This window comes from Aythya marila (genome assembly GCF_965140915.1).
Source record: "Aythya marila genome assembly, chromosome: 2".
Taxonomy (NCBI): domain Eukaryota; kingdom Metazoa; phylum Chordata; class Aves; order Anseriformes; family Anatidae; genus Aythya; species Aythya marila.
The window spans coordinates 102493634-102515680 of NC_139043.1; the positions used below are offsets into that span (position 1 = coordinate 102493634).

A 22047-nucleotide genomic window follows, 5' to 3' on the forward strand; every position below is an offset into this window, starting at 1 on the left:
TATTCATGCCAGCAAATGACCTAATTTGATTGCTAGTCTGAAGGCAGGTTGCATTTACACATACCATAGAAGTCCTATACAGCTGATATGACTACTACAGGATAAATAATTAACCAAAATGAACGTTTCATGCTGTACAAAAATACTGTATTCTACAATCAAATGAGTCCTTTTCCTGCTATAATTTTTGTATCAAATATGTATATTAAAAGTTTAACTGTACATTATGTAAATCCTATAGCCTCATCACTTATCTGCACTAGTGTCTTACCCTGGTGGAGGCTCAGTCCTGCAAACTGGAAACGTTTCTCTGTTTTATTGCTGCATGGCCCTTCTAATGTCATAGGTCTGTTTGTTAGGGTCAGGCAGAAGCTAGATACATCAGCACTGAGAGATGCAGATTTCCGTAACCTTTATAGGATGTCATATGTAAGGGACTGTAGTTTGGGACAAGAAATCTTCCAGTTCCTGACATATTAAACTGTTAGCTGACTACAAATTGCAGTTATCGCCTACCAGACAACAACAGGAAGAAGCCTCGCAGATCCAGTTTGCTGATACACACCTGAAACCTGCTTTTAAAAAAAAAATAAATTAGGGCGACACCTCAAGCTGCTATTTTTAAAAAGATGTGCTATGATGAGCTTAAAAAAGAGGGCCCTATTGCATCCCAGAGATCTGTGTGGTGAGGGGCCCTCCAGTTGCCGATCTTCTGCAAGAAGGAAGGTCAAATACAGCTGCAGTAACATTATCCTATGCCTCGGCCCTCAGTCTACAGACAGCTAGGGATAGGAATGCACGTTAGTTTGGATTCCTGCAGGGCCGCCAAGTTTTGTTAGCTTTCTTGTAGAGTCACATTTTGAACTGCACTAGCTCTTTGCTGGGGAGGGGGGAGACCACCAGCACCGGCAGCAGCACGGAGGGTGGAAGGTCTGAGCTCAGCCTCGTTGCGTGCCGTGTCTCAGGGAGGATGCGACAAATCCTGACCGCTTCTCCCCACCCGCCCCAGGAAGAACAGAGGGGCTGCTGCACACCAGGACTGGCTTTCCTTCTGGCATTCCTGCAGCGGCTGGGAGCTCTAGCCTGAACTCTTGGGGTAGGGGTTGTTTTTGGAGAAAAGCCTGTCCTTTGTTGTTCGTTCTGATTCTTTGGCATGGGAAGCGAGGGGATCTTTGCATCTGGGGATCTTGTTTGCTAGCTTAGTCCACCCAGCCTTTCGCTTTCTGGGAAATATCTGCTGACTAAATTGAACTTACACATATTAAAATATACACCTTTCTGAGGAGATGCTCACATTATAGTATCTAAAAGGGGGTTATTTATCATCAAATAGAAACAAGTACAGAATTTGGCTGTAGTCTGACTTTAAAAGATGACTGATTAAGGTTTCTAACTAGCAACGATGTGGATAGTAAATCATTAATCAAACCTGCTGATTTATAATGCCAATGCTGGGAATGTGTTAGCTCTTAATCTCTCCCTAAATTTAAAATGAAGAGTGGGAATGGTCCGAAGTGTGGTAAAACACTCTATAAAGTAATGTAGTCTAACACTTCTCTAGGTTTCTGTTATTGCAACTGTAATTTTAGACATTTGTACAGGTTATCTTGGACACAGGAAAAGTATATAGTCACAGACATAAAACACCTATGTATAAAATATAAAGCAGTGTTATAGTTACTAAAAAGGACATGCCTTATTGCTACAGCAATTCTTGCTTTTTATATATTGTACTGTACCACAACTTGTTTTGAGAATGTCATTTGCATAAATTATTCAAGTTTGAGAAATATTCACACATTTTGATTCTACAATATTTAAAATAAAACAATTTTCTAATGTGTCTCTTTATTAAAAGAGAAATAAAAATGTCATCTTGTAATTCTCTTAGGCCAGACACAAGGGTTTATACACCTTTTTTTCTTCTTTCTCGCTATTTACTTGCACAATGAAAGCCGCTGTTGGTACAAAGATTGAAGAGCTCTATATAATGGTGCTTTACACATTCACAATCGGTCTGTGCAATTGTGAAGTTCTATGAATGACCAAAGAATTACCAAACATATTTTCTAAATATAAAGGAAAAAAAAAAAAAAAAAGAATCCTTGGTTCCCATTAAAACAACACCAGGTTGCAATTTGGACACTCGAATGAATTCCAATGTTTTAAAGCTGAGACTTCAAAAGAGAAAGGCATGTTTGCTGCAACATCCGGTGACTGTAATACCTTACTTGGAAAGGTAAGTGGTTAATTTGCATAATTTATAATTTTTATACTAAAGAGCATTTTTTTTATATAAACCAGAAAAAAACCCCTAAACTCTACAGATAAAGTTCTTACCTCCAGTCACTGCTGCAGGTAAGGTTGACATCAAGCTGTACAGCGCAATCAAAAACATACTTACATCTTAGCTCATTTTACAGGTACAGCCATAATCAAGGCACAAAGATCTTCTACAAGTATTTTTCTTCAATAAAGTTGTACAAAATAATATTACATTTTACAGTCTGTACAATATAATAAACCAGCAGTAAAACAAAAAAATATATATAGGGAGAGGACTGTTGTCCAAGAATGATCGGAACTAAAAGGATCATTTGTGGACAGCACAAATAACGTAAGTGAGGGTGGTAAATTTTCTGCCTAGATGCAACAGGCTGAAAAGTAGCTGTAATTCAAATGCCTGAGGTGTGCAGAGACACTTAGCTCCAAAACCCCAGAAAAATTGCTTTGTCTTCACTATTCCTCTCATTATCTACTCTACTTCCTGTGCCAGTAACGGCTTAAAAGAGGAGGTCACTTTATCAGTTGACCTGCAACTCAGAAATGCTAAAAACTGTGACAGAGTAATAAATATTGTGGTGCTGCTACATTGTGTGTCTACTTCCTCAACAGTATTTAATAACCTGATACAAAGTGCATTAATCTTTTTTTCACCCATCAAGTACTCTTCAATGTCATGTTAAAAAGGAAACCCACACAGAGGGATAGCTATGACTTTTAGTGTCATCCAGCTAACATACCAGTTTGAACTGACGTTAACCTGCTGGAAAAAATTTAGCAGGTCATGCTCAGTTAAAAAAAAACAAAACAAAACCTAAGGGAACAGAGGTAGCCAAAGGGCTTAGTGGAATGACGAAGAAGTGGCATGTCAAAATAAAGCACAAAAATAGTCCCAAAAAGCATGAAGGAAAAACAACCCAAACTTGCTTCGAATCAGCTTTAAGGTTAAATAATTAAAGTAAACAAAGTGAAGAGACTGACATTTCTATAGTATATTCTTCCACCCTGTGTGGGGTAGTATCAAGAGAAAGAGTAAGGAGCAAAGAATTTAAAACCACAGGTTCCACGGTGATCCCCCTCACAAGAGTTCGTACTGGCGAAGATGCATTCTTTGAATGATGTCTCGACAGTCGTTGAACACTCTGCGGATATTTTCTGTGTCCACTGCACACGTAAAGTGTGGGTAGCAATAATGCCGGCCGTCTCCACTCGCTGTACTTATCCTCTGTGGAAACAGTGAGAAAAAAACACGGTAAGGAGTTGTTCCTCACAGGTTTCCCCTCCCAGTGACCTGGGGACTTACTGGAGGCCAAGAAACTTGGACACTTTGCATATATATAATACTTAAAATAAATACAGTGGAATTACCAATACGGTGGCTGGGTTCATGTAAAACAATAAAACAAGCACAAAGCCAGCAAACATCAGACCACTCATAAATAAATTTTCACAAGGCTACTGCACAACTCTTTAGGTTGCTGACTTAAGCTCCAATGTTATTTTGTTAAAATGCCCCAGGACCTTAAAATATGTTAAAAGTGACAGTTTTGTTCTGTGCGGCTACAGGGCTGAGATAGGTAAATCCTAGTCCAGATCCTGAAGACATAGAAGATATAGAAATTCATCAAAGATGGAGGCCAGTTGTTGGGATAAACCTTTTTGTAAACTTTTTCTGAATGTTAATACAAATTATAATGGCTAAACAACAAAAGGCAATGGCCTTTTCTCTGTGGCTACACTGTACATTTTTAATACGGTGATTTATTTTGCAAGTGGGAGTAAGCTTTTAAGCATGTCCAGCTAAAGATATGCAAAACTACTGGCATCTAGAAGCAGTGTTTTATATAAATAGAGCAATAAGAAGGTGCAGATATTTGCAGGTAAAATTAGATATTCGACATTAATTAAACAGAAGGCTCTTAAATATATATTAAAAAATATTTTCTTCTTACTAAGCTACACTCAGTATCTAGTTCAAGGATTACCCTCATGAGAAATATTAATTTAAGACCCCATGCAACTCACGGGTAAGTTGTTCAGACCATATCTGAAGCATGAAGTACATTAAATAATAATGAAATAAAAGTTTCATGCACTACTTCAATGGTGGCAAAATTCTGAAACAATTGCAATTTTGATTGTATTTTTCCACCTGCAGGACACAGGCTTCCAGATCTCCTAGAGCTGTTTGGGGAGATCAGTGTCTTGTAAATTTGGAGGAAATCTGACCCCTAGGGCTGGAAAGATGATGGCATGCATGGAAAGTAACAATGATTGGGAACACTAAAAAGTGCAGCGGTGTTTCTGGTTTTGATGCAACAGCTGCTTTGCATCTTTTTCCCTGCAGATCTATATGAAAGTCTGTCCCCTGACACTTCTCTCATTTTAGGACGTGAGATTTTCACCCCCACTCAAAACTTGATCTGAAGAGTAGTGTTTTACTCGGCACCAGGTCAGAGGGGAAAAATACGCTCTGGGCCAATGGAAGAACATTTCCTTTCCTAGAACACCAGAGGGAACCCTTAATGTCAGTGTCCCTGTACTCCAGGGGTGGGGATGACAAACAATTTTCAGTGAGGAGCCAGGCATACTAGCCGAGGAAGCTCAGCCTGTGCATCCGAACAGCTGCTCCTACAACTCCAAAAGAGAGCTTTTTAAAAACCAGAAGGAACCAGAGGAGCTGGGCCAATGTTTTAAAGGGTGTTACCTTTATACTGGGGATGTATTAAAACAAAACATCACCAGCTGGAGAATCCTGTGTACAAAACACCAAAATTGGGATAGGGAGTGTTTTGAACAATGAGTTCAAAAGAGCTTGGCAGGAGAAAGGATGTACGGAGAGCTTGGGAGGAGAAAGGATGTGGCTGCACCTTCAGCCTGTGTCAGAAGGAAGGAGAATTTCCTCTAAAACACATTTCCTGCTACGGGAGCTGCTGTCACCAGCTGGGGCAAGCGGTGAGAGCTGCCTGGGAGAGAAAACACCACCGTCGAAAGCCGAGCTGGATTGCCAGCCCTGCAGCAGCAGCGTGCTTCCTGCCAGGCCTCACCCAGTGCTTTCCCCGGTTAAAAATTAATCACTTTGGTTTCATCGGTGCTCGCAGCCGACCTCCTGCTGAAGCCTGCAGACACCACAGGCAGCCACACTGGTTCTGAAATGAGCAGCCGATGCGTTTTGCCTTCCTAATGCTCGTATGTTATCTTTTAGCTGTATTTGTTGGGGATGTTTTTATACTTATCTGCAGGTTGAAAATGATTGATCACTACTTCTTCCTTTCACCTGGCTAAGGACATGAGACCCCTTCCCCAGTCTGCACGCTGCATGTATTTGTCTTGTATCCCCCTCTTCAGAACCACAGCCTCTCCCCAGGACCATTTCTGCTTGGCCTGAGCACCAGCCTCTGTCCCTGTTTGGCCCTGTTGTTGCCACCACCCACCTGGCTCATTCAGGCTCTTCAGACCCCTTACCTGACCAGAAACACCTCACTTGCAAGACTTCCCGTTCAAACAGATGAAAAGTTTAAAATAACTGTTCAAATAAATACGTTTCTCTATTTTTTTTTTAAAGCTGAATAAAACAAAGCACAAAACCAGAAGAGAGAAACCCAGGAATCGTTTATGGAGGAGATGCTCTCTGCCAAGCCTACAGTGCACGGGTGGCACTGGGGAGAAGCAGTTTTGGCCCCATGCCCAAGCCCCGGGAGCTGCTGGCAGGTGCTGGTCCCAGCCCAAACTCTGCTCCTGCACCCCAAACCCATGGCACCCGTGGCTGCCAAGGGCCTCTGCAGCTCTGTGGTTGTTTTTTTTTCATGTGGTTGCAATGCCTACACCCCCTTCCCTCCCTACCCGCTTCGTAGGTGGCCTCTTTATATAACGCACGTGAGTCATCGCAGGTAAGGATCTCGCCCTTGAAGTATTTTTTTGGATAATGAAGAAACAAAAAGGCGGGGAGTTTCACCCTAGTTTTCCTTTCACCTGGTTCCCTTGGACCCTCCTTCCTAACTGGACACCCTCCCTGTCTGCCTCACAGCACGTCGGCATTACTGCCAGAGAGACTTGGCTCAAAGTGCTCTTTTTTTGGTGACTCTTATTTCAGAGCAGTGCAATCTGATGGTTTTCCTCATAATCCGGAAGGTTAAGGCAGTGAGTGGAAATCCCCCAAGTGTGAACATAATTAATTGCTTCTTTCTCAGTTGTTGATTCAACAGCTGTAAATCCTAACAATGCTTCTAAACGCATGACTTCAAACTTCTTAATTCTAATGATTACACTTGTTCTCGCGAACACCCCCATATAGTTTCTATAAGTAGGGCAGGATTCGAAGTGCTAAGCTTTAGTTCTGGTCTCCGTTACTACTTTGCAGGGTTGGAATGACTCAATATGACTGAAACCATAAGTTATTTTGGATTAAGCCCCTGTTTCTGGTAGGAATGCTGGGCTGTGAGTGTGTGACTGATAATTGCCTGTATCTGTGATATGTAGATAACACCTCTTCGGTTCCAGCTTCAGAGGAAATCTTAATCACAAAAATAACTGTGACCAAACAAGTCAGCTTCCTTACTGATTCCTCAGTAGGGCGAGGCAAACCTCCTAACTCATACAACAGTCAACAGAATTACTTTTTAAGGATAAAATCTGCTTTCTCGTTCATTCCCTCTTGCCAGCTAAACACTGCCAAAGCCCTTGGAAGACTGCAGGTTAAAAAACCAAAAGCTGATTTGCTTGGGCACGGACTGGACTGACACGCAAAATAAACATCCAAGGCAACAGTCAGTGGCATCTTACAGGTGAAGCCAACCACAGGACATCTCACTAACTTGCAATGGAAATAGTCTGCGGCGCTGTCTTCCCGAGCACAGTGTGATGCTGGCGGCACCCACGGTGAGCCTGGCAACGAGCTGGCAGCCAGACACCTGCTTCCAGCTCCTACCTACCTGTTGTGAGGTACTTTGCAAGGCAGGTGACTTTGTATTAAATGGGCATTAAAAACCTGCGAGTGCCGGAGAAAGTTCTGCAAGATGGGCGGATGAAAGGAGTTAGGGAATTGCCAGACACGCTCCTCTCCTTCTAGCTTTCTGCAAAACCCCGTCAGTTTTCCCTAAATAAACTATGCCATCTGCCAGTATTTCCTATGATAGAATCATGCATAAGATCAAAATTACTCACTAAAAACTCATCCCGGATGAAGAACTTGGCTCTTGTGACTTTGGGGTCTTCTCCTGCATCTGGTGTTGCTGTTCAATTAAAAATAAATTACATCAGAAACATGAAAAGCAAACAATCCTCCATTTTTCATAATGAAAGATTCAATAAGGAGGAAGTAGTCCTTCAATAGAGAAATTAAAGCCACAGGAGACTCCTGATGTACAGTTCTGAAATGGAAGCATACTGTAAAATCTGAAATAAACTTCTAAACATCTTTTAGGGTCCTGAAAATTGCTGAAACTTGTGCAAGCGTCATTGGTCATACCATGATGAAGAGGCTTACTCACATCCATAAATTTGTTCACATAAAAGCAAACCAAATGGGGGTTAGGGTTTAAAGTTTATCAGAAAATCTGACTAGAAAAAGCAGCTGAGCTGTTTGATTTGTGCAACACAAGAGCACCTCTGTAAGAAAAGATTCTGAAGGCAGGGATTTGGGTTTAAAAATGGCTAGAGCAAGATTACGCTTGGAAAAAAAAAAAGTCATAGTATTAAAAGATCTTTTAAAATGTATCTTTTTTTTTCCAGGCCCCAAGTCAGCAGAATTCTTAGATGTATTGCCACTTAAATGTACGAGATTAAATTCTTGTTGCACTGGAGGCTAATTCCTTGGTACTAGTTGTTCGTCATGAAGTCGTCTCTATCCAGACCATATAACAACTGTATTTACTCTAAGCGTAAAAATCAAACAATGCAGTGAAGAGATAATCTCTTCATTTCCCTTTGGTGTGGTTTCTCCTCAACTAAGGTACCACATCAAATGCTAATAAACGTAATATTGTAAAGGACAAAATTTATTGGGATATGGAAACATTTTCTACTCTTATCTACAGCAGTAGGCATAAACCGAGAGCAGCTGCATAACCAGCGGCATCTTAGAGTTCAGTGCTGCTGACCTTAAATAACGTGGTCTGAAATTAGAGAATAAATGAACAGGTTAAAGACAGAGAGCTGCTTCATATGTAAATATTCCGGATCACTCAGGATTATCTGCTGTGAAATCCCACTGTGAAATCCCACTGAGAAACATGAAAAGCGACTTTATCCTGACAACTTGCTTACTATAAAAAATGTTGATTTTAACAATTTACCCAAACTCGATGTATATGGAGTGTATGCTTGGGAGAGAGAGATTTATGTGATAGTGACAAAAGATTTCTGTAAGTCCTTAGGGTTATAAAACTGGTAACAGGTTAACTCAGATTTTAGGAATGTTTATTTATCCTCTGCACTTGAAACTCAGTATCATACTCTTGAAATTCCAGGCCTGAATGGAAGGTGAAAATCGCTTATTCTTTTCACTTCCATAATTTAGGCTGCTGTTGATGGTGAGTGGAGGATGTAAGCCTTTTCTGACAGGTCACCTCGAGCCCTGTGGCAGGGAAAATGTAAATTGGCTGAATTTGCTAAAAATTGGCTAGCGGTCATAAAGTGCAAGTTTTACTCCTTGTGCTGGACACAGACTTGAAGTATTTGGCAAACAGTCTGCCTGGTGTAAAACAGGTGTAACACTCACTTGATCACAAACCCAGCAGCCTGAACAGCACAGGGCAGAGCAGGCTGCTTTGCCTTGTACACTCCTGTAACAACATTTCATGTGAAAGAGCTGTGTGATTGTGAGTTTGTGTGCGTGTGTGATAGAGACAGAGAGGTGCTGTGGACTGGGCTGTGTCAATTAGCCAAAGCCCTGAAGTGGTGAAAAAACTTACCATCCTCAGGTACAGTGTAATGCGCGTATTCAGGAAAGTAATCTTCAATTTTTGATTTCCCTGCCAAGACTTTTTCAGCCAGCATGTCCTGTTTATTCAAGAACAAAATGATAGAAATGGTCCGTAACCACCTGTCAAAAACAAACCAAATGTTTGGGTTATCTCCGACACATTCATCAAAGAAAACATATCACATCAATGGAAAATTTATGGACTGTCTCTGCATGGGGTATTTGGAACATACTTCTACAGAAAAAAAATAAATCTAGAAGTATTATTTCAATTGAGTTTTATCTATGCTGGTGGATATATTTATAGGATCTGTATATAAATTTATAAAATCTCCAATAGACATAACTGAAAGGAATGGTCTTCAAACATTGCTTTCTAAACTATCCTTTTGATATCAAGTTGGGAAACTGATGATGGTTCCTGAAAGCACCACAGTCCAAAAACTGACATTTCTGTCTACTTTGTTTGGTTTTGCTGAAGCAAAAGACAAAGGCTGGAAAACTCTGTTCTCCCAGTCTGCTCTGTCTTAACCAATATCTCATCCACAGAAATATCCTGCCTGCTAGGATGACCTGTATGGCACCTGATGAATCAAAAGTAAATAATCCCTCTTCTTCCCCAGTTAGTACCTAGCCATCACTGTGGCAATGCACCTTTGGGACCTCACTTAATGTTTCTCCTCACTTTACCTTCAGTCAGCTCATAGTGCAAAACACTGTGAGGTATGTGTGCTAAAAAAAATTTCATTAACTTAAGTATTGTTTTTATTTATTCTCTGCTAGGAACATAGTCAGACTGCTATTTGGTCTCGTATTTATGTGTCACTCTGGCAGCAGTGGTGAAGCAATGTGTGCCACTCCACATGCACCCTGTGACCTGGCCCCACCTGGATATTTTCTGAATAATCAATATGAGTATTTGCTAAAATGGGTTCTAATTTGTAGGGAGTTGAAATGTAGCTAAACTTGCAGGGGGTGAAGAAAGAAGTATATTTTACCTGTTATTCCAGATACTTTTGAAAAGGTCCAGGGATTCCCGTAGTCTGTTTGTGTTATTGTCTTCCCTTATTACCATGTTGTAGCTGCTGCAAGCCACAACAAAGATTATAGCCGTGACATCTGGACAAAGCACACAGAAGAAAGGAGAGGGAAAAGAAACTGTTATCGCAGCACATACACCTCGGGGTAATACCACCATTACTCCCTGAATTGCCCCAAACACCTGAAGAAAATATTTATAACATTGGATTTCTGCATTAGTGACACGCTATGTTCTCAGCATAAGTAAAATGATGTAAATGTAAAGTATATTCAAAATAAAACCATGGGATATTTTCACTTACCATTGAAGCATTGAATCCATTTTCTTCTCTCGTCTCTCTGGCCACCTACATCAAACATGCTGTTAAAAAGCCATAGGATGTTATATCACTCATGTGCACTAGGGAAGTCACATGAAGCATGCAGCACAAGTGTTCATTTTATGAATCTGACAGCTCCAAGGACAGCGGCACTAAAGTACTGCCTGAAGGGAAGAGAGACCTGCGGACGCTGCGCTGCATGTCAGAGCGCTGCACCACTCCACCTGCCCTGCTCTGCCAGGAGAACGCTACCATAAAGTGAGAAATACTCTTTTTCCAGGAAAAGTGCTGGCCTTTCTGGTGTGCGGAAACACACATGACATGTATGGTTGGGGCTACTGCATTACAAACAAGCACAGGTTTCATCATATTTTGAAGCATGGTGGAGAGAGTGCATGTCTACAAGGAGGAGGACACAGGCAGCTCCTCAGTCCACCAGCACTGTCACCTTTTTGCGTGAGAACCAGTGAGTGGAGGCAGCCCAGTGGGAAATGTTTTAACAGAAATTAACACAAATTAATAAAATTTCGAGACACAGAGTTTGCAGCCTTCCAGAAGAAGGAAGACATTTAACTCTCTTTGTCCCACTGTACCAATTGTGACTTGTGGCAAGATACCGAGTGCTGTGAGACCTTACCCCAAAAGTATTTTATGAGTTTACAGCGCTCTATCAACAAAACAGTTGGCAAAAACAGCCCCATGAGAGAGCAGTGTTAATATATATGACTAGTATCAGCTTTTTTTATGAAGTATGAGGCAATTTTACTGGGACCTACTGAAATTGCTAAAAAACAAACTAAATCAAACAGTCCTTGCCCCCTCCCTACACCTCACTTTACCAAGAACAGATGAACACAGACATCTGAACTAAGTTGTTAAGGATTAGAAAGATAATCATAAAATATTACTAATAGACTTACTGGAAATTTACTTTATCTACTTGAAATCTTGTTTCAAAAATCCCTGATGTCAAAACTCTGCATCTTAATAGGTCCTGGAAATGAGAACACGGAAGCTGATTAATGACATTTTTTTTTTCTATCCTAATTTTCTTTCTAAATACATGCAATAATATTTTCCATGAAAAGTCTTAAATGTTCCATTTAATTAGAGTTCAATCAGACTTGTTGATAAACCCGCATTTGTCCATACTGACACGGTAGATACACAAACAACATCTCTGAATTTGGCTTGTGCACACTCTGGAAGCAGAACAATACCCTATGTGTGTTCTCCTTTGTGCACACTGAAACCAATAATTGATTATCATATAATTTTATATGTGACGTGGATAATGAATTCTGAAGTTACATAAAACTAAGAAAAATACGTTGTTCATGTTGTAAAGTCAAGTATTCAAATGTTAGAAAACTCCAGATTTACAGTTGCCCAGGCAACCTTAATTCTGCCCTCTTTTGTACTGAATGAGACAGGAATCCTATCGAAATAATAGCTTGTGACTAAGTAATTAAAGCTCTATTACAGTGCACAGGGGAACAGAATTTAGGCTGCAGGTAAATTTGGCATTTCTTTCTTATTTTTCATGCTAGCAGTACTTTACACTTAAATAACATTCTTTTAATAATTAAAAAAAAAATAATTTCCTGCTTTCTCAAAGGAAGTAGGTAAAAGCAATTTATGATGCATACCTGAAGAAACTAGCTCTCCCTGTGCCATTACCATCACTAGCAGGTATTTTAACCTTGACTATCCAGCACTGCTGCTGGAGCAAAAGTTTTCTGCCTGCTGAACACCGAAGGCCTCGTCTGATCTTGAGAGACATAGGGCATTTCTTCCCAAAGGAAACATCACGAAAAAAATTTGAGACAGCTAAATAACAGAGCAAATCCTCCTGTGACGAATGATTGCTCAAGGTAGAGGAAGGCCTCACAAGAACAAATATAGGGCAACACTAACATAAATAATAAAAGCAAAAATGAAGGTTTGCTTCACTGATTTCTCTCTCCAGCTGAGCAATACTGATGCTACAGTCAGGCCATGGGGTCTACATGGAGTAAATCTCACTGCAACCACTTTTGTCTGGAAATGTCCTGAGGGCTTTAATAATTGATTCTATATCGGGTCAACTACATGAGTTTCACCTTATAGTACAACGTGTATTATTTTTTATTGCCTTCTATTTCAGGATACTCGTCAGAGTAATTGGACAGGCTTATGGTTATAGACTTGAACTAGGTCTGAAGGTACAGGTTCTGCTCCACATACTTCCCTGTGTGATCCCTGGCAAGTCACTTCATTCCTCTGAATTTCAGTTCCTGATTACACAATGAGATCTGACAGTTTAATTTTATTTTTTTAAGAGCATCCACCCATCATACATCTTGGGTAGTTAGACTGAATTACCCAGTGTAGGGACTCTCTTTTACTATGAGTATTTGCAGTTTACCACGTGGCCCGCAATCTTGATGGAGACTACTAGATGATAGCAGGATGCTGGCACTGAAAAATAACAGCCTCTGAATAAGTTGGCTGAGGAGATGTCCTGCCCAAGGAAACCAGGCAGCCTGAGCTCAGGGAAGCCAGCTGAAGCCATGCATCATGCCGAAGCCTCTTCTCACTCCAAGGCTGCACCATTTCACATGTCCTGCAAGTAAGGCTTAAATGGAAACTACTCTGCCCACAGGAGACAGGCACAGGTTGAAAAGAAGGTGTCTGCATGCCCGCAGGGAAATCCATGAGGTCTGCTGCTGCTGTGGGTGCTCCCCGCTGAGTTTGGACATGGGACCCACTGCAGGCTGCTGTCCCTGAAGGACCCTGATGACAGACACGGGATGCCTCCCTTCAGGTTTCCATCACCTCTACTGCTGCAATAAAACACTCCTTCTGTGTAGCAAAGGCTGGTGATGGAAACCCTAGGCTTTTACATGAATGTTTTGTTTGCTTTTCTCGTGGGACACAGAATGGAAGGCAAGGAGAAATAACAGACATATTACAGAAACCACCAACCTGCATGTAACAACACTAAAACACAAGCTTACCTCCACCAAAAAGCCTCTTTTTCTTTAACACCCATTACTTAAACTGCTAGACTGTATTTTGATAGCATGGGGTATGGCATATTTCAGCTGCTGGTGGGACTAAACTAAATTACCTGAAGAATTCAGACAAATGGGTGACTTGGTTCAGACCCTATCCCATTAGTTACACTAACCTGATCTGTGGGTGTGTAGTCATCCATGCTGACGCTGTCAATTCTTTCTAAAAAGCTGGAAGAGAAAAAAAAATGCACTTAGATATGTAAAATCCTGTCTAGTATAGCACTTTTCATGCTACTTTTTCCGATTTAGATTTCAGCTGCAAAGTAAAATCACAAGTCTGATAGTAAAGCTACGAGCCCAATGCTTTACTTATATTGCTTGGGGTTGTAATTTCTGAGCCAAAAATCTCTTTACCTAGACTTTGCTTCAGTATAGCACTTTTACACTTACCATTATGCAGTGCTCACAAGCAGCCTAAATGCAGTTAAATGTCACAATTGTGTGACATCCACTAAAAAAATACCAAGTCTATCCATGTGTCGTAACATTATGAGGTGGCTTAAACATAAAAAAGATTCTGGGGTTTTTTAGAAAGAAAATGGGGAGAAGGGTTTCCTTTATTTAGCTGGCTTAGCACAATGCCATGTTGATTACAGTCTCAGCAACGTTAGCAGAACTGTTAGTTAATGTATACGAGGAGCTTTGGCCTGAGATGTTTCCCGTGAACACTGCAGCTAAAGCGTAAGAACTGGAAAAGAAAACTGCACGAAATGGAGGTTACCCAGTCTGCCTGTTTACATTGCCAGAACTCAGTGAAATCCATGAGGTGAAACACAACTGCAGAGAAGAGCAAGAGGAAAGGGAACCGGAAAAAAAGGGGGACAACATCTCCAATTATTTTAAAGATCTTTTCGAGCTTTAATTCTTTCCTAGTACATGTAAGAATAGCAGTAATAAGGATATAAAAATGGGATTTTCTATGTAGAGCTAAAATAGACAGGTTCTCCTCCTTCACTTTCACCCATTTCTTAGATTTGTGTGAGCCCAGATGGCTCATTTTCCCGGACTGCCTGTATGACTTAGAAGCTTTCTTGAATTTCTGCATTGTTATTTGGTATTTGACAGTGAATACCCCACCGGCTGACTCATCCTGCTACAACATTATCAAGATTTCTTTATCAACTGGCATTTTTTTTTTCCGATTTTACTTGGAATCTATGTGGAATCTATTTAATTGCAGTGGGAAAGAAGAAAAAACAGTGAACTCCTGCCTGGCAATGTGACTCACTGTTAACACAAGGGTCACAAACACTGACCAGTTGAAAAAATACCCCCTAAAAGCCTGACTGTACTTGTCATAGTACTTTCCCACGGATACTTACTGAAAGGAAAAGAAAATACGCCACGTTTATATTTACTTATACTATTTTTCCTTTTTGAACCCCAATTGTTATAACAGGGGAAAAAAATCCAGCACATACAGTTAGAATATGCAGTTTTTCTTTCTGAACCATCAAGGTGTGATGTCCGAACACCGCCTTTAAAAACCACTTGTTTATACAACAACACGACGGGTGCCTAATTACAAAATGATCCTGAACAAACTTGAAAGAAAAAGGATCTCTTTCCTAAACCTCCTCCCCCAGCAAAAGTAACCATCAGCTTGCACAGAGATGGAAAAGTGCATCTTTGCAGCTGCAGTCACCACTAGACAGCGGCTGTATTCAGCAGAACCTTCCGCTCTGATGTTTTCCTCACCTTGAGAACAGCGATCGAACCACGTTTTACTTGTTACCCCCGCAGTTAACGCAGTCGCAGGAGCAGAGAGATGTATTTTTAACAGGCGCACTTGTCGTTAACCCAGCTCTCATCTCAAGCTCACAGCACGCAGCAAGGTGAAGAAAGATGGCAAAAATCGACAACCCCCCAGTGCCCCCAAGCTGCACCTCTTCCTAAACAAGCAGCCTGAGCGAGGCTGTGGAGGCAGCGTTCCTGTTTTTCCAAGTCTGTCACAAAGTTTTCTTAACAGTTTGATGTGGTTAACGCTGTGGACAGAGGCGAGTGTTTGTGCACAAACACGACTCCATCACAAACCCCACGAGACGATGTGAATCAGCATTTTTCTTGGAGGAGGAGAACTTCTGGAGTTGGTCTATAAACCACAGGTGATACATCTTGACTCTCTGACACCAAGGCCACGCTGGTAGCACTGATCCAAAATGATTAGATAAGGTGATATTCAGTACCAGCGCACACCTCTCTCTCCTCTACAAGCACTTCAGGAAGGTTATCGTTGTTAGCATTTGCATTTATGTGCTGTGTGTCAGCCCAAGTCATCTTCCATTTAGAAAGTGTCAGCCTCCTCCAAGTAAAAAACATATGTTTCAAACATCCTCAGTGGCAATGCCACAGGTAAGAGAGAAAGCGCTCTGTTAAATCACCTGTGCTTAAAAAACCTCTGTTTAGATAGCCATGTTTTACGTTCCTAAGGTTGCTGGCCACACGTCATCTACAATGAAATGAAAGCAGTGATTTACAAAGTTTTAACTGCCATCCTGCTGTATCAACCTGCTCTGCTATCACTGGCACCCAATAAATCAGCACATGACTGGGCTAAATTTCATAGCTTTTCGTAAGGTGTGTGAGGGACAGCTTTCCTAGGATTTCTTTTGGAAGGACACTGAGTGTGCACTGAGTTTTCTAGACACTGAAACATAAAAAGCCATACTCTGACTTTTTGGAAAGAAAATCAGTTCCTGAACATCCTTCATAATAAGCTCCTTACTTGGCTAATTAGCACAGTATCAAAAAATAGCTCTGACAGGCGAATTTATATAGTAGGTTCAAGTAATGGATTCCAGATGAGATAAGGAGGCAGTACTGCCTCATTACTAAACACACTAGCTTCATCCTCATTACTGCATTAAAATGTGAAAAGGGGACTCACCTTTCTAAATTGTTTTTCAAAAGAACATTAATTTCTACTAATTCCAAATGCCTCTACTAATAATTATGTTCTGGTGTAATATACATTTTTATATATAGAAATGTACATATATACACCCCAGGAAATTTTGCATTTACATGAATAAAAATTCAATTTGCAATGCTTAAAATACGAAGATTCCTCTCAGCTGGGGCAGCTCCTACGTCTCCACTCAAAAGATCAGCGTAAGGAAAACACAATAGCAGAAAAATGTATAAAAATGGACACCAGCATCACCAATTCTCTCTTTTTAGCTCTTTTTAGCTCATGTTTTTTTCAGCTCAGGGATAGAATTTTTTTCACAGAACCATGTCTTTTTACAATCCTGACAGGTCTTCTATTTATGCATCTTTTTTAGAAACCTGTACTCAGGATTGATGTTAATTCTGCAGTAACTGCTTTGCATGTAAGTGCAATGAACTTTCAACTCATGCATTCAATTCAAGTGTGAATACAACTATAACGTGATCTAATATTTATATTTCTAGTTCACAATTGTGGTTTTATTTATGCAGGATTCAGTCTGATAATCAGTACAACACTTAGGTTCTTCTTAATTTTACAGCAGGATGGTCCACATTTCCTCATGTGGAACAGCACAACCCGTCTTTTTTTTTTTTTTTTTAATTTTACTTTAATCTTTTTTAATAAGACAAGCAAGATATTGGAAGGAAGGTCTTCACTGCTCTGTTTGGAAATGCAGTGGTTTGATTTGCCAACAAATTAAAGCAAAAGAAAAATGGACTGATAAAGTTTAAAAAAAAAAAAGAAACGATCACGAGCTACTGACATTATTATATCTATTATTAAGCTGATCTGTAGTTTTATAAATATCTTCAGTGAGTTTCCTAGGAAACTCAGCTGACACTTAGTTTGACAAGCAATCTCTACATTTTGTATTATGCAAGCTGTGAACACAAAAGTACAGGTTTTAGATGTGCCTGCCAGTGCATGTGGGAACTATCAATAAGCATTATTCTCTTTAAAAACCATGGCAATTTGAGCAGCATTAGCAGCTATACAAGAATTTCTGGAAAAAGGATTCATAAATGCACAAATAAAGAGGAGGTAATCGCACATGAAAATCCTCTTCTCACTGGGTAAATCACTGCGCTGTTCTGTACAGATATTCTGACCCCACAAACAAAATCACAATTAATAGAAAATCATGTCTTAAGAATAATACTATAGACGCAAAAAACATGCTACATTTATAACTGTATTTTGACAGTCAAAGAATTGGAAAGATGAAGTGCTAAACTACAGATCGATACACATTTTAATACATCTTTTTCTACCCCAACCATTTTTTCTGCTCTCTCCCTAACATTTCAAAGCCCTTGTATCAAAAAGATGCTGTGGAAAACAAGAAATCGAACTCAAATCACAATAATCCTCTCTTTAAACGAGGAAGGTAAAATGGTAACTCTATAGCTGAAAGTTCTCAGAATGAAGATTCTCAAATTTATCCTCAGGTAAGTTGTCAGAGTCTGCAAACCTTTACATTTCTGATGGACTATTAAGGGCTTTTCAAACTCTTTGCATTAAGGGCCAGGCCCCCAAACCAACAGAAACACCTATACTTCTACTACATGAAACGATGCAAGACCAGGACTTTGAATTCCCTATGTTTGCGTTGTAATAACTCATCTATCCCAGTTCTCTAGTGAGCAGAAAAAAAAAATTACTTTTTTTTTCTTCCCTGCTGCAGTTATCAGAGACAAAATCAACACGTGATTTTTTAAATATATATTAGATATATATGTATTTTAATCAGATAAGGGATTACAAACTTGTTAGTGCCTCCTGCAGTACTTGAAGTAGGAAGCTACGGACTTCTGGTTTGGAGTGTACCTTAGGCTCCACGGCTGGGCTTCAAGCACCCTGGCATTATTCTGATGCGCTTCCTGGTAACTGAGAAAGACTTAATGAAAATAGCCCCCAGCAACCTAACCCCTAAAGGATTAATTTTTTCCTAAGTCATTTACTGAAGATATCGGTAGAAATCCCTCAAAAGACACGGGTAAAATCTAATCATTGAGGATTTTCCTCTGAAGTTTGAAGAGGCACGATGTTTTCCATACGGCTTCCATTTGGTAGCACCTTCCCCGCTCCCTCCGTACGGCTCTGCAGCCGTCTCCCATGGGGACTGAGTGCAGCAGGAGCGCAGGGAGGCTGAAATCTGTCTTGAATCCACTCTGGATCACGCATCTCTTTCTCATTTTGAACGACCGACTGCAGCTTAAGCTGGCGCAGAGAAAAACAGCCAGCGCAAACGCTGAAGATGCTATTGAAATTTTGTATTTATTTATAAAGCGTCGGAGATTTAGGTATTGGTATTGATTGACGGGTATTTTTGGCATCTTCTGAGAGCGGCGGTTTCCCAGGACTTCCCTTTTGTTCCTATTTCAATACCAACACTAACTCGCTAAAACCGTCTCTTCAGCCTCTCATGTGGGTGTAACGTATTTGGAAAGGGAGATTAAAAAATGGGCTATCAAAAAAAAAAGCCGTAAAACCGCATGCAGGCTGGATCCGAGGCGCAGAAAAGGAGACTGCAGAGGGCAGCATTTGTTAAATCACGCTCCCTCCCCGCTGCAGCCCTTACGCTTGAGGCCTCTTTGCTGGAGCAGCGCTCGAGGACTGAAGTTCAGCTACATCTCACGGTGACGGTCCACTAAAACACAGGTAGAATCTGAATTTAATGAAGATCTCCGCAATTGATGTTGGTAACCCCTTGCCTTGTCACAAACCGATGTTTTTTTCCTCATCTTTTCATGCATTCTCTAACACAGGGGTCTGCAGGCTAGTAAAAATGTGGGATTTGCCCAGAGAAACAGATCTGCAGCCATGCGTAACCGCTGGCAAGGAAATCATCACAGCCAGGACACGAAAAGGTTAAAGCTGAGGCAGGGAGCGAGAGCAAAGTACAATTGTGCCTGAAACCAGCCGGCGCATTAACAGGCCAGTGAAGTTTGAGGATTTGTGGTCTGAAGCCTGTCGCCAGCCCTCGGCTTGGGTGGCTGCAGCCGGATTGCTCCCGAGACCACCAAGGACCACGCACAGGACGGCTGCTCGGCCACCAGGTGTGACTGGTACGTAGGCAGGACAAGTTTGCCTGGTACACCTGGGTTTTCAAGAAGCTGTCTCCTCAGAGTAGGAGCTGTCAGTGTGATGGATGAGCTTCAGAAAGAGTGGTGAACATGCTGCAATGGACCCCAGGCGAGCAATGGACCCCCAGGTGGCTGAGCACTGGCTCAGGCTGCCCAGAGAGGCCGTGGGGGTCTCCTCACGGAGACCTTCAGAAGCCGCCTGGCCGTGGTGCTGGGCACCCTGCTCTGGGTGGCCCTGCTGGGGCAGGGGGCTGGGGCAGGGGGCCTCCAGAGGGCCCTGCCAACCACAACCGATTTCTGATTCTGCAGTGAGCATCTTGCCCAGATCTACGTGCCCACCTACCTGCCGCCCACCAGCAGTACCAGTAGCTTGGCAGGGGAAGCACATGCCTGGCCCATTTCATTGTCATGGCTACAACTACTGCCAGCCATGGCCCAAAGCATGGCAAAGTCATCAAGTGCCAAGTCACCACAGCAGCCCTGTGAAGCAGGAGAGCTCTAGCTTAAACTCAATGTACAGGTGATGACTTTAGCTCAGACATCAAAAGCAACGACAGGTCACGACTATCGCAACCGCGGGCTCATCGCAATTCGGCAGGAGATGCTTCCCCCACAAGTCAGAGGGCTGGCAGCAATCAGAAGCCAGTTTGACAAGGATAAGAAAAAGGGCTAAAACCTGTAAAAGAATGCTTCTGGTATACGGGCTTGGTTAAGAGAGTTTCCTAGCAGACGCCCGTTTCAACCTCGCTTTCTAAGCTGCTCAATAGCCTTTTCTCAGTAAGTACTGCAGAGCATCTCTACAGAAAGGCTTCACAGGCTTTGGCATGTGTCCAGCTATTAACCTAAACAAATACATGAAAAGTTCAACTACATTAAACGTTTCAGACACACGTTTTAGTGCTTTCCTTCTGCTTAATAATAGTGCTCTAATTTTATTTTTTTTATAATTGAAAAAGCATGAACTAAACTCAAAATGAGTAAACAGTATGGCTTCCATAACTGCTTGCCCCCACCGTTCCCTAAATTTGTTAAGAAGCAGTGTGAATTTTGGGAAATGCATTTTTTCCTTCTAAATTTAGCAAACTAACCACTTTTTGGCTTAGCAGATGTTTTTGCTTTCCGAGCGAGAGGCCTATGGGGCCTCATCATTAACCCTCTTCTTAACATAAACACTGGCTAAGACTTAAATCTGGAAAACTGTCATTCACACAGAAAGGTTAACAGGCTCCAGCAGAAACGAGACTCATCATCTGCAGCTTCTGTTATGTGGGATCTCAGAGAAGAGGGAAGAGGACGGGCAGAGAGAGAAGGAAGAGGAAAGGTTACTTATTTATTTTACAAAGGATAATATTTTTTTATTGCGTGCGATCAGACGTTTTATTCCCAGGGGTGCAAGCGGCTGAACTGCTGCAAAACACGAACTAAGAATGAAGCACTGAAAAAACTGAAGGCGTAGACTGACACAGGCAAACCCTGCTCCTAACCGCACTCACACCAGCTCGAATCCATAGGATTCAGCTCCCTTTCTTCTTTCTTGTGAGAGGACAGTCCCAGGCTCATAATCTTTTGGTATCTTTATATACCCATGCAGAAACAGATTTGAGTTCTGTAATATAAAGGCTACACAGAGCGCATTCTGTAATTATAAATGCAATTTTGAAGAGAGGACCAAAAGATAATAACCTGAAAACAGAAAGATCATATTGCATTATCTGGAGAGATCTGGATCCTGACCGCTTTCTGAGCTGATATTTGACAGACTGGGATCATTTTATCCGCTGTCTGAACGAAATAACTGTTTAATATCTTCCAGCAAGTATACAAACCAGCTCAGGAAGGGAAGTAAAGAATACCTGAAACATCAGCATGAGAGTCTCTCTCTCAGTCGAGAGATTGAACTTCTTCAAACAACAGAAGAGTCAAGAGGGAAGAAAACAGCTGTCCCATTACAATCTGGAAAATATACCTTTAGAGATAATGATATATCAAAACCTTGGTTTTACATTTTACATCCCACTAACTGAAGTGCATAGAATATCTCACATCTGCCTCTTTAGTTAAATTCTTCAAATATAACTTTGACTTTTATGTTCAAGAAAGCCAAACTACGGGCAAAAGATAATATTTGGAGCTGTCAAATGCTTCAGATTTACAAGAACCAACTTTATACCACAAGGTTGCCAAAGTTACCAAAATTTATTTTCACAGGGTGTTGCAAATACAGCTTCCTCTGTCATTTGCAAGCTTAGCTTGCTGTGATACAGGGAAACAAAAAATCAATGCAACTTACACATTCTGGTTGATGGTTTTGTTTTTAAAGATTGTTGTGCTGTGGACATACTTAGTGTATATAAGTGTGGTGAGCCCTGAAGAATGCCAAATC

General features: G+C 41.1%; 1 protein-coding gene across 2 annotated transcripts in view; it reads right to left on the reverse strand.

Annotated features, from left to right (window-relative positions):
- Positions 1 to 3347: 3347 nt before the first annotated feature.
- GNAL (G protein subunit alpha L) overlaps positions 3348 to 22047 on the reverse strand; it is a 193355-nt gene continuing 174655 nt past the window's right edge. For both annotated transcript variants that reach the window (XM_082753328.1, XM_082753329.1), the window contains exons 6-12: positions 13739 to 13793; positions 11487 to 11560; positions 10549 to 10607; positions 10204 to 10324; positions 9195 to 9325; positions 7447 to 7514; positions 3348 to 3508 (exon numbers count right to left, since the gene is read on the reverse strand). In XM_082753328.1, the coding sequence (XP_082609454.1) occupies positions 3362 to 3508; positions 7447 to 7514; positions 9195 to 9325; positions 10204 to 10324; positions 10549 to 10607; positions 11487 to 11560; positions 13739 to 13793 (655 nt within the window). In that variant the 3' untranslated portion in view covers positions 3348 to 3361. The remainder of the gene's footprint in view (positions 3509 to 7446; positions 7515 to 9194; positions 9326 to 10203; positions 10325 to 10548; positions 10608 to 11486; positions 11561 to 13738; positions 13794 to 22047) is intronic.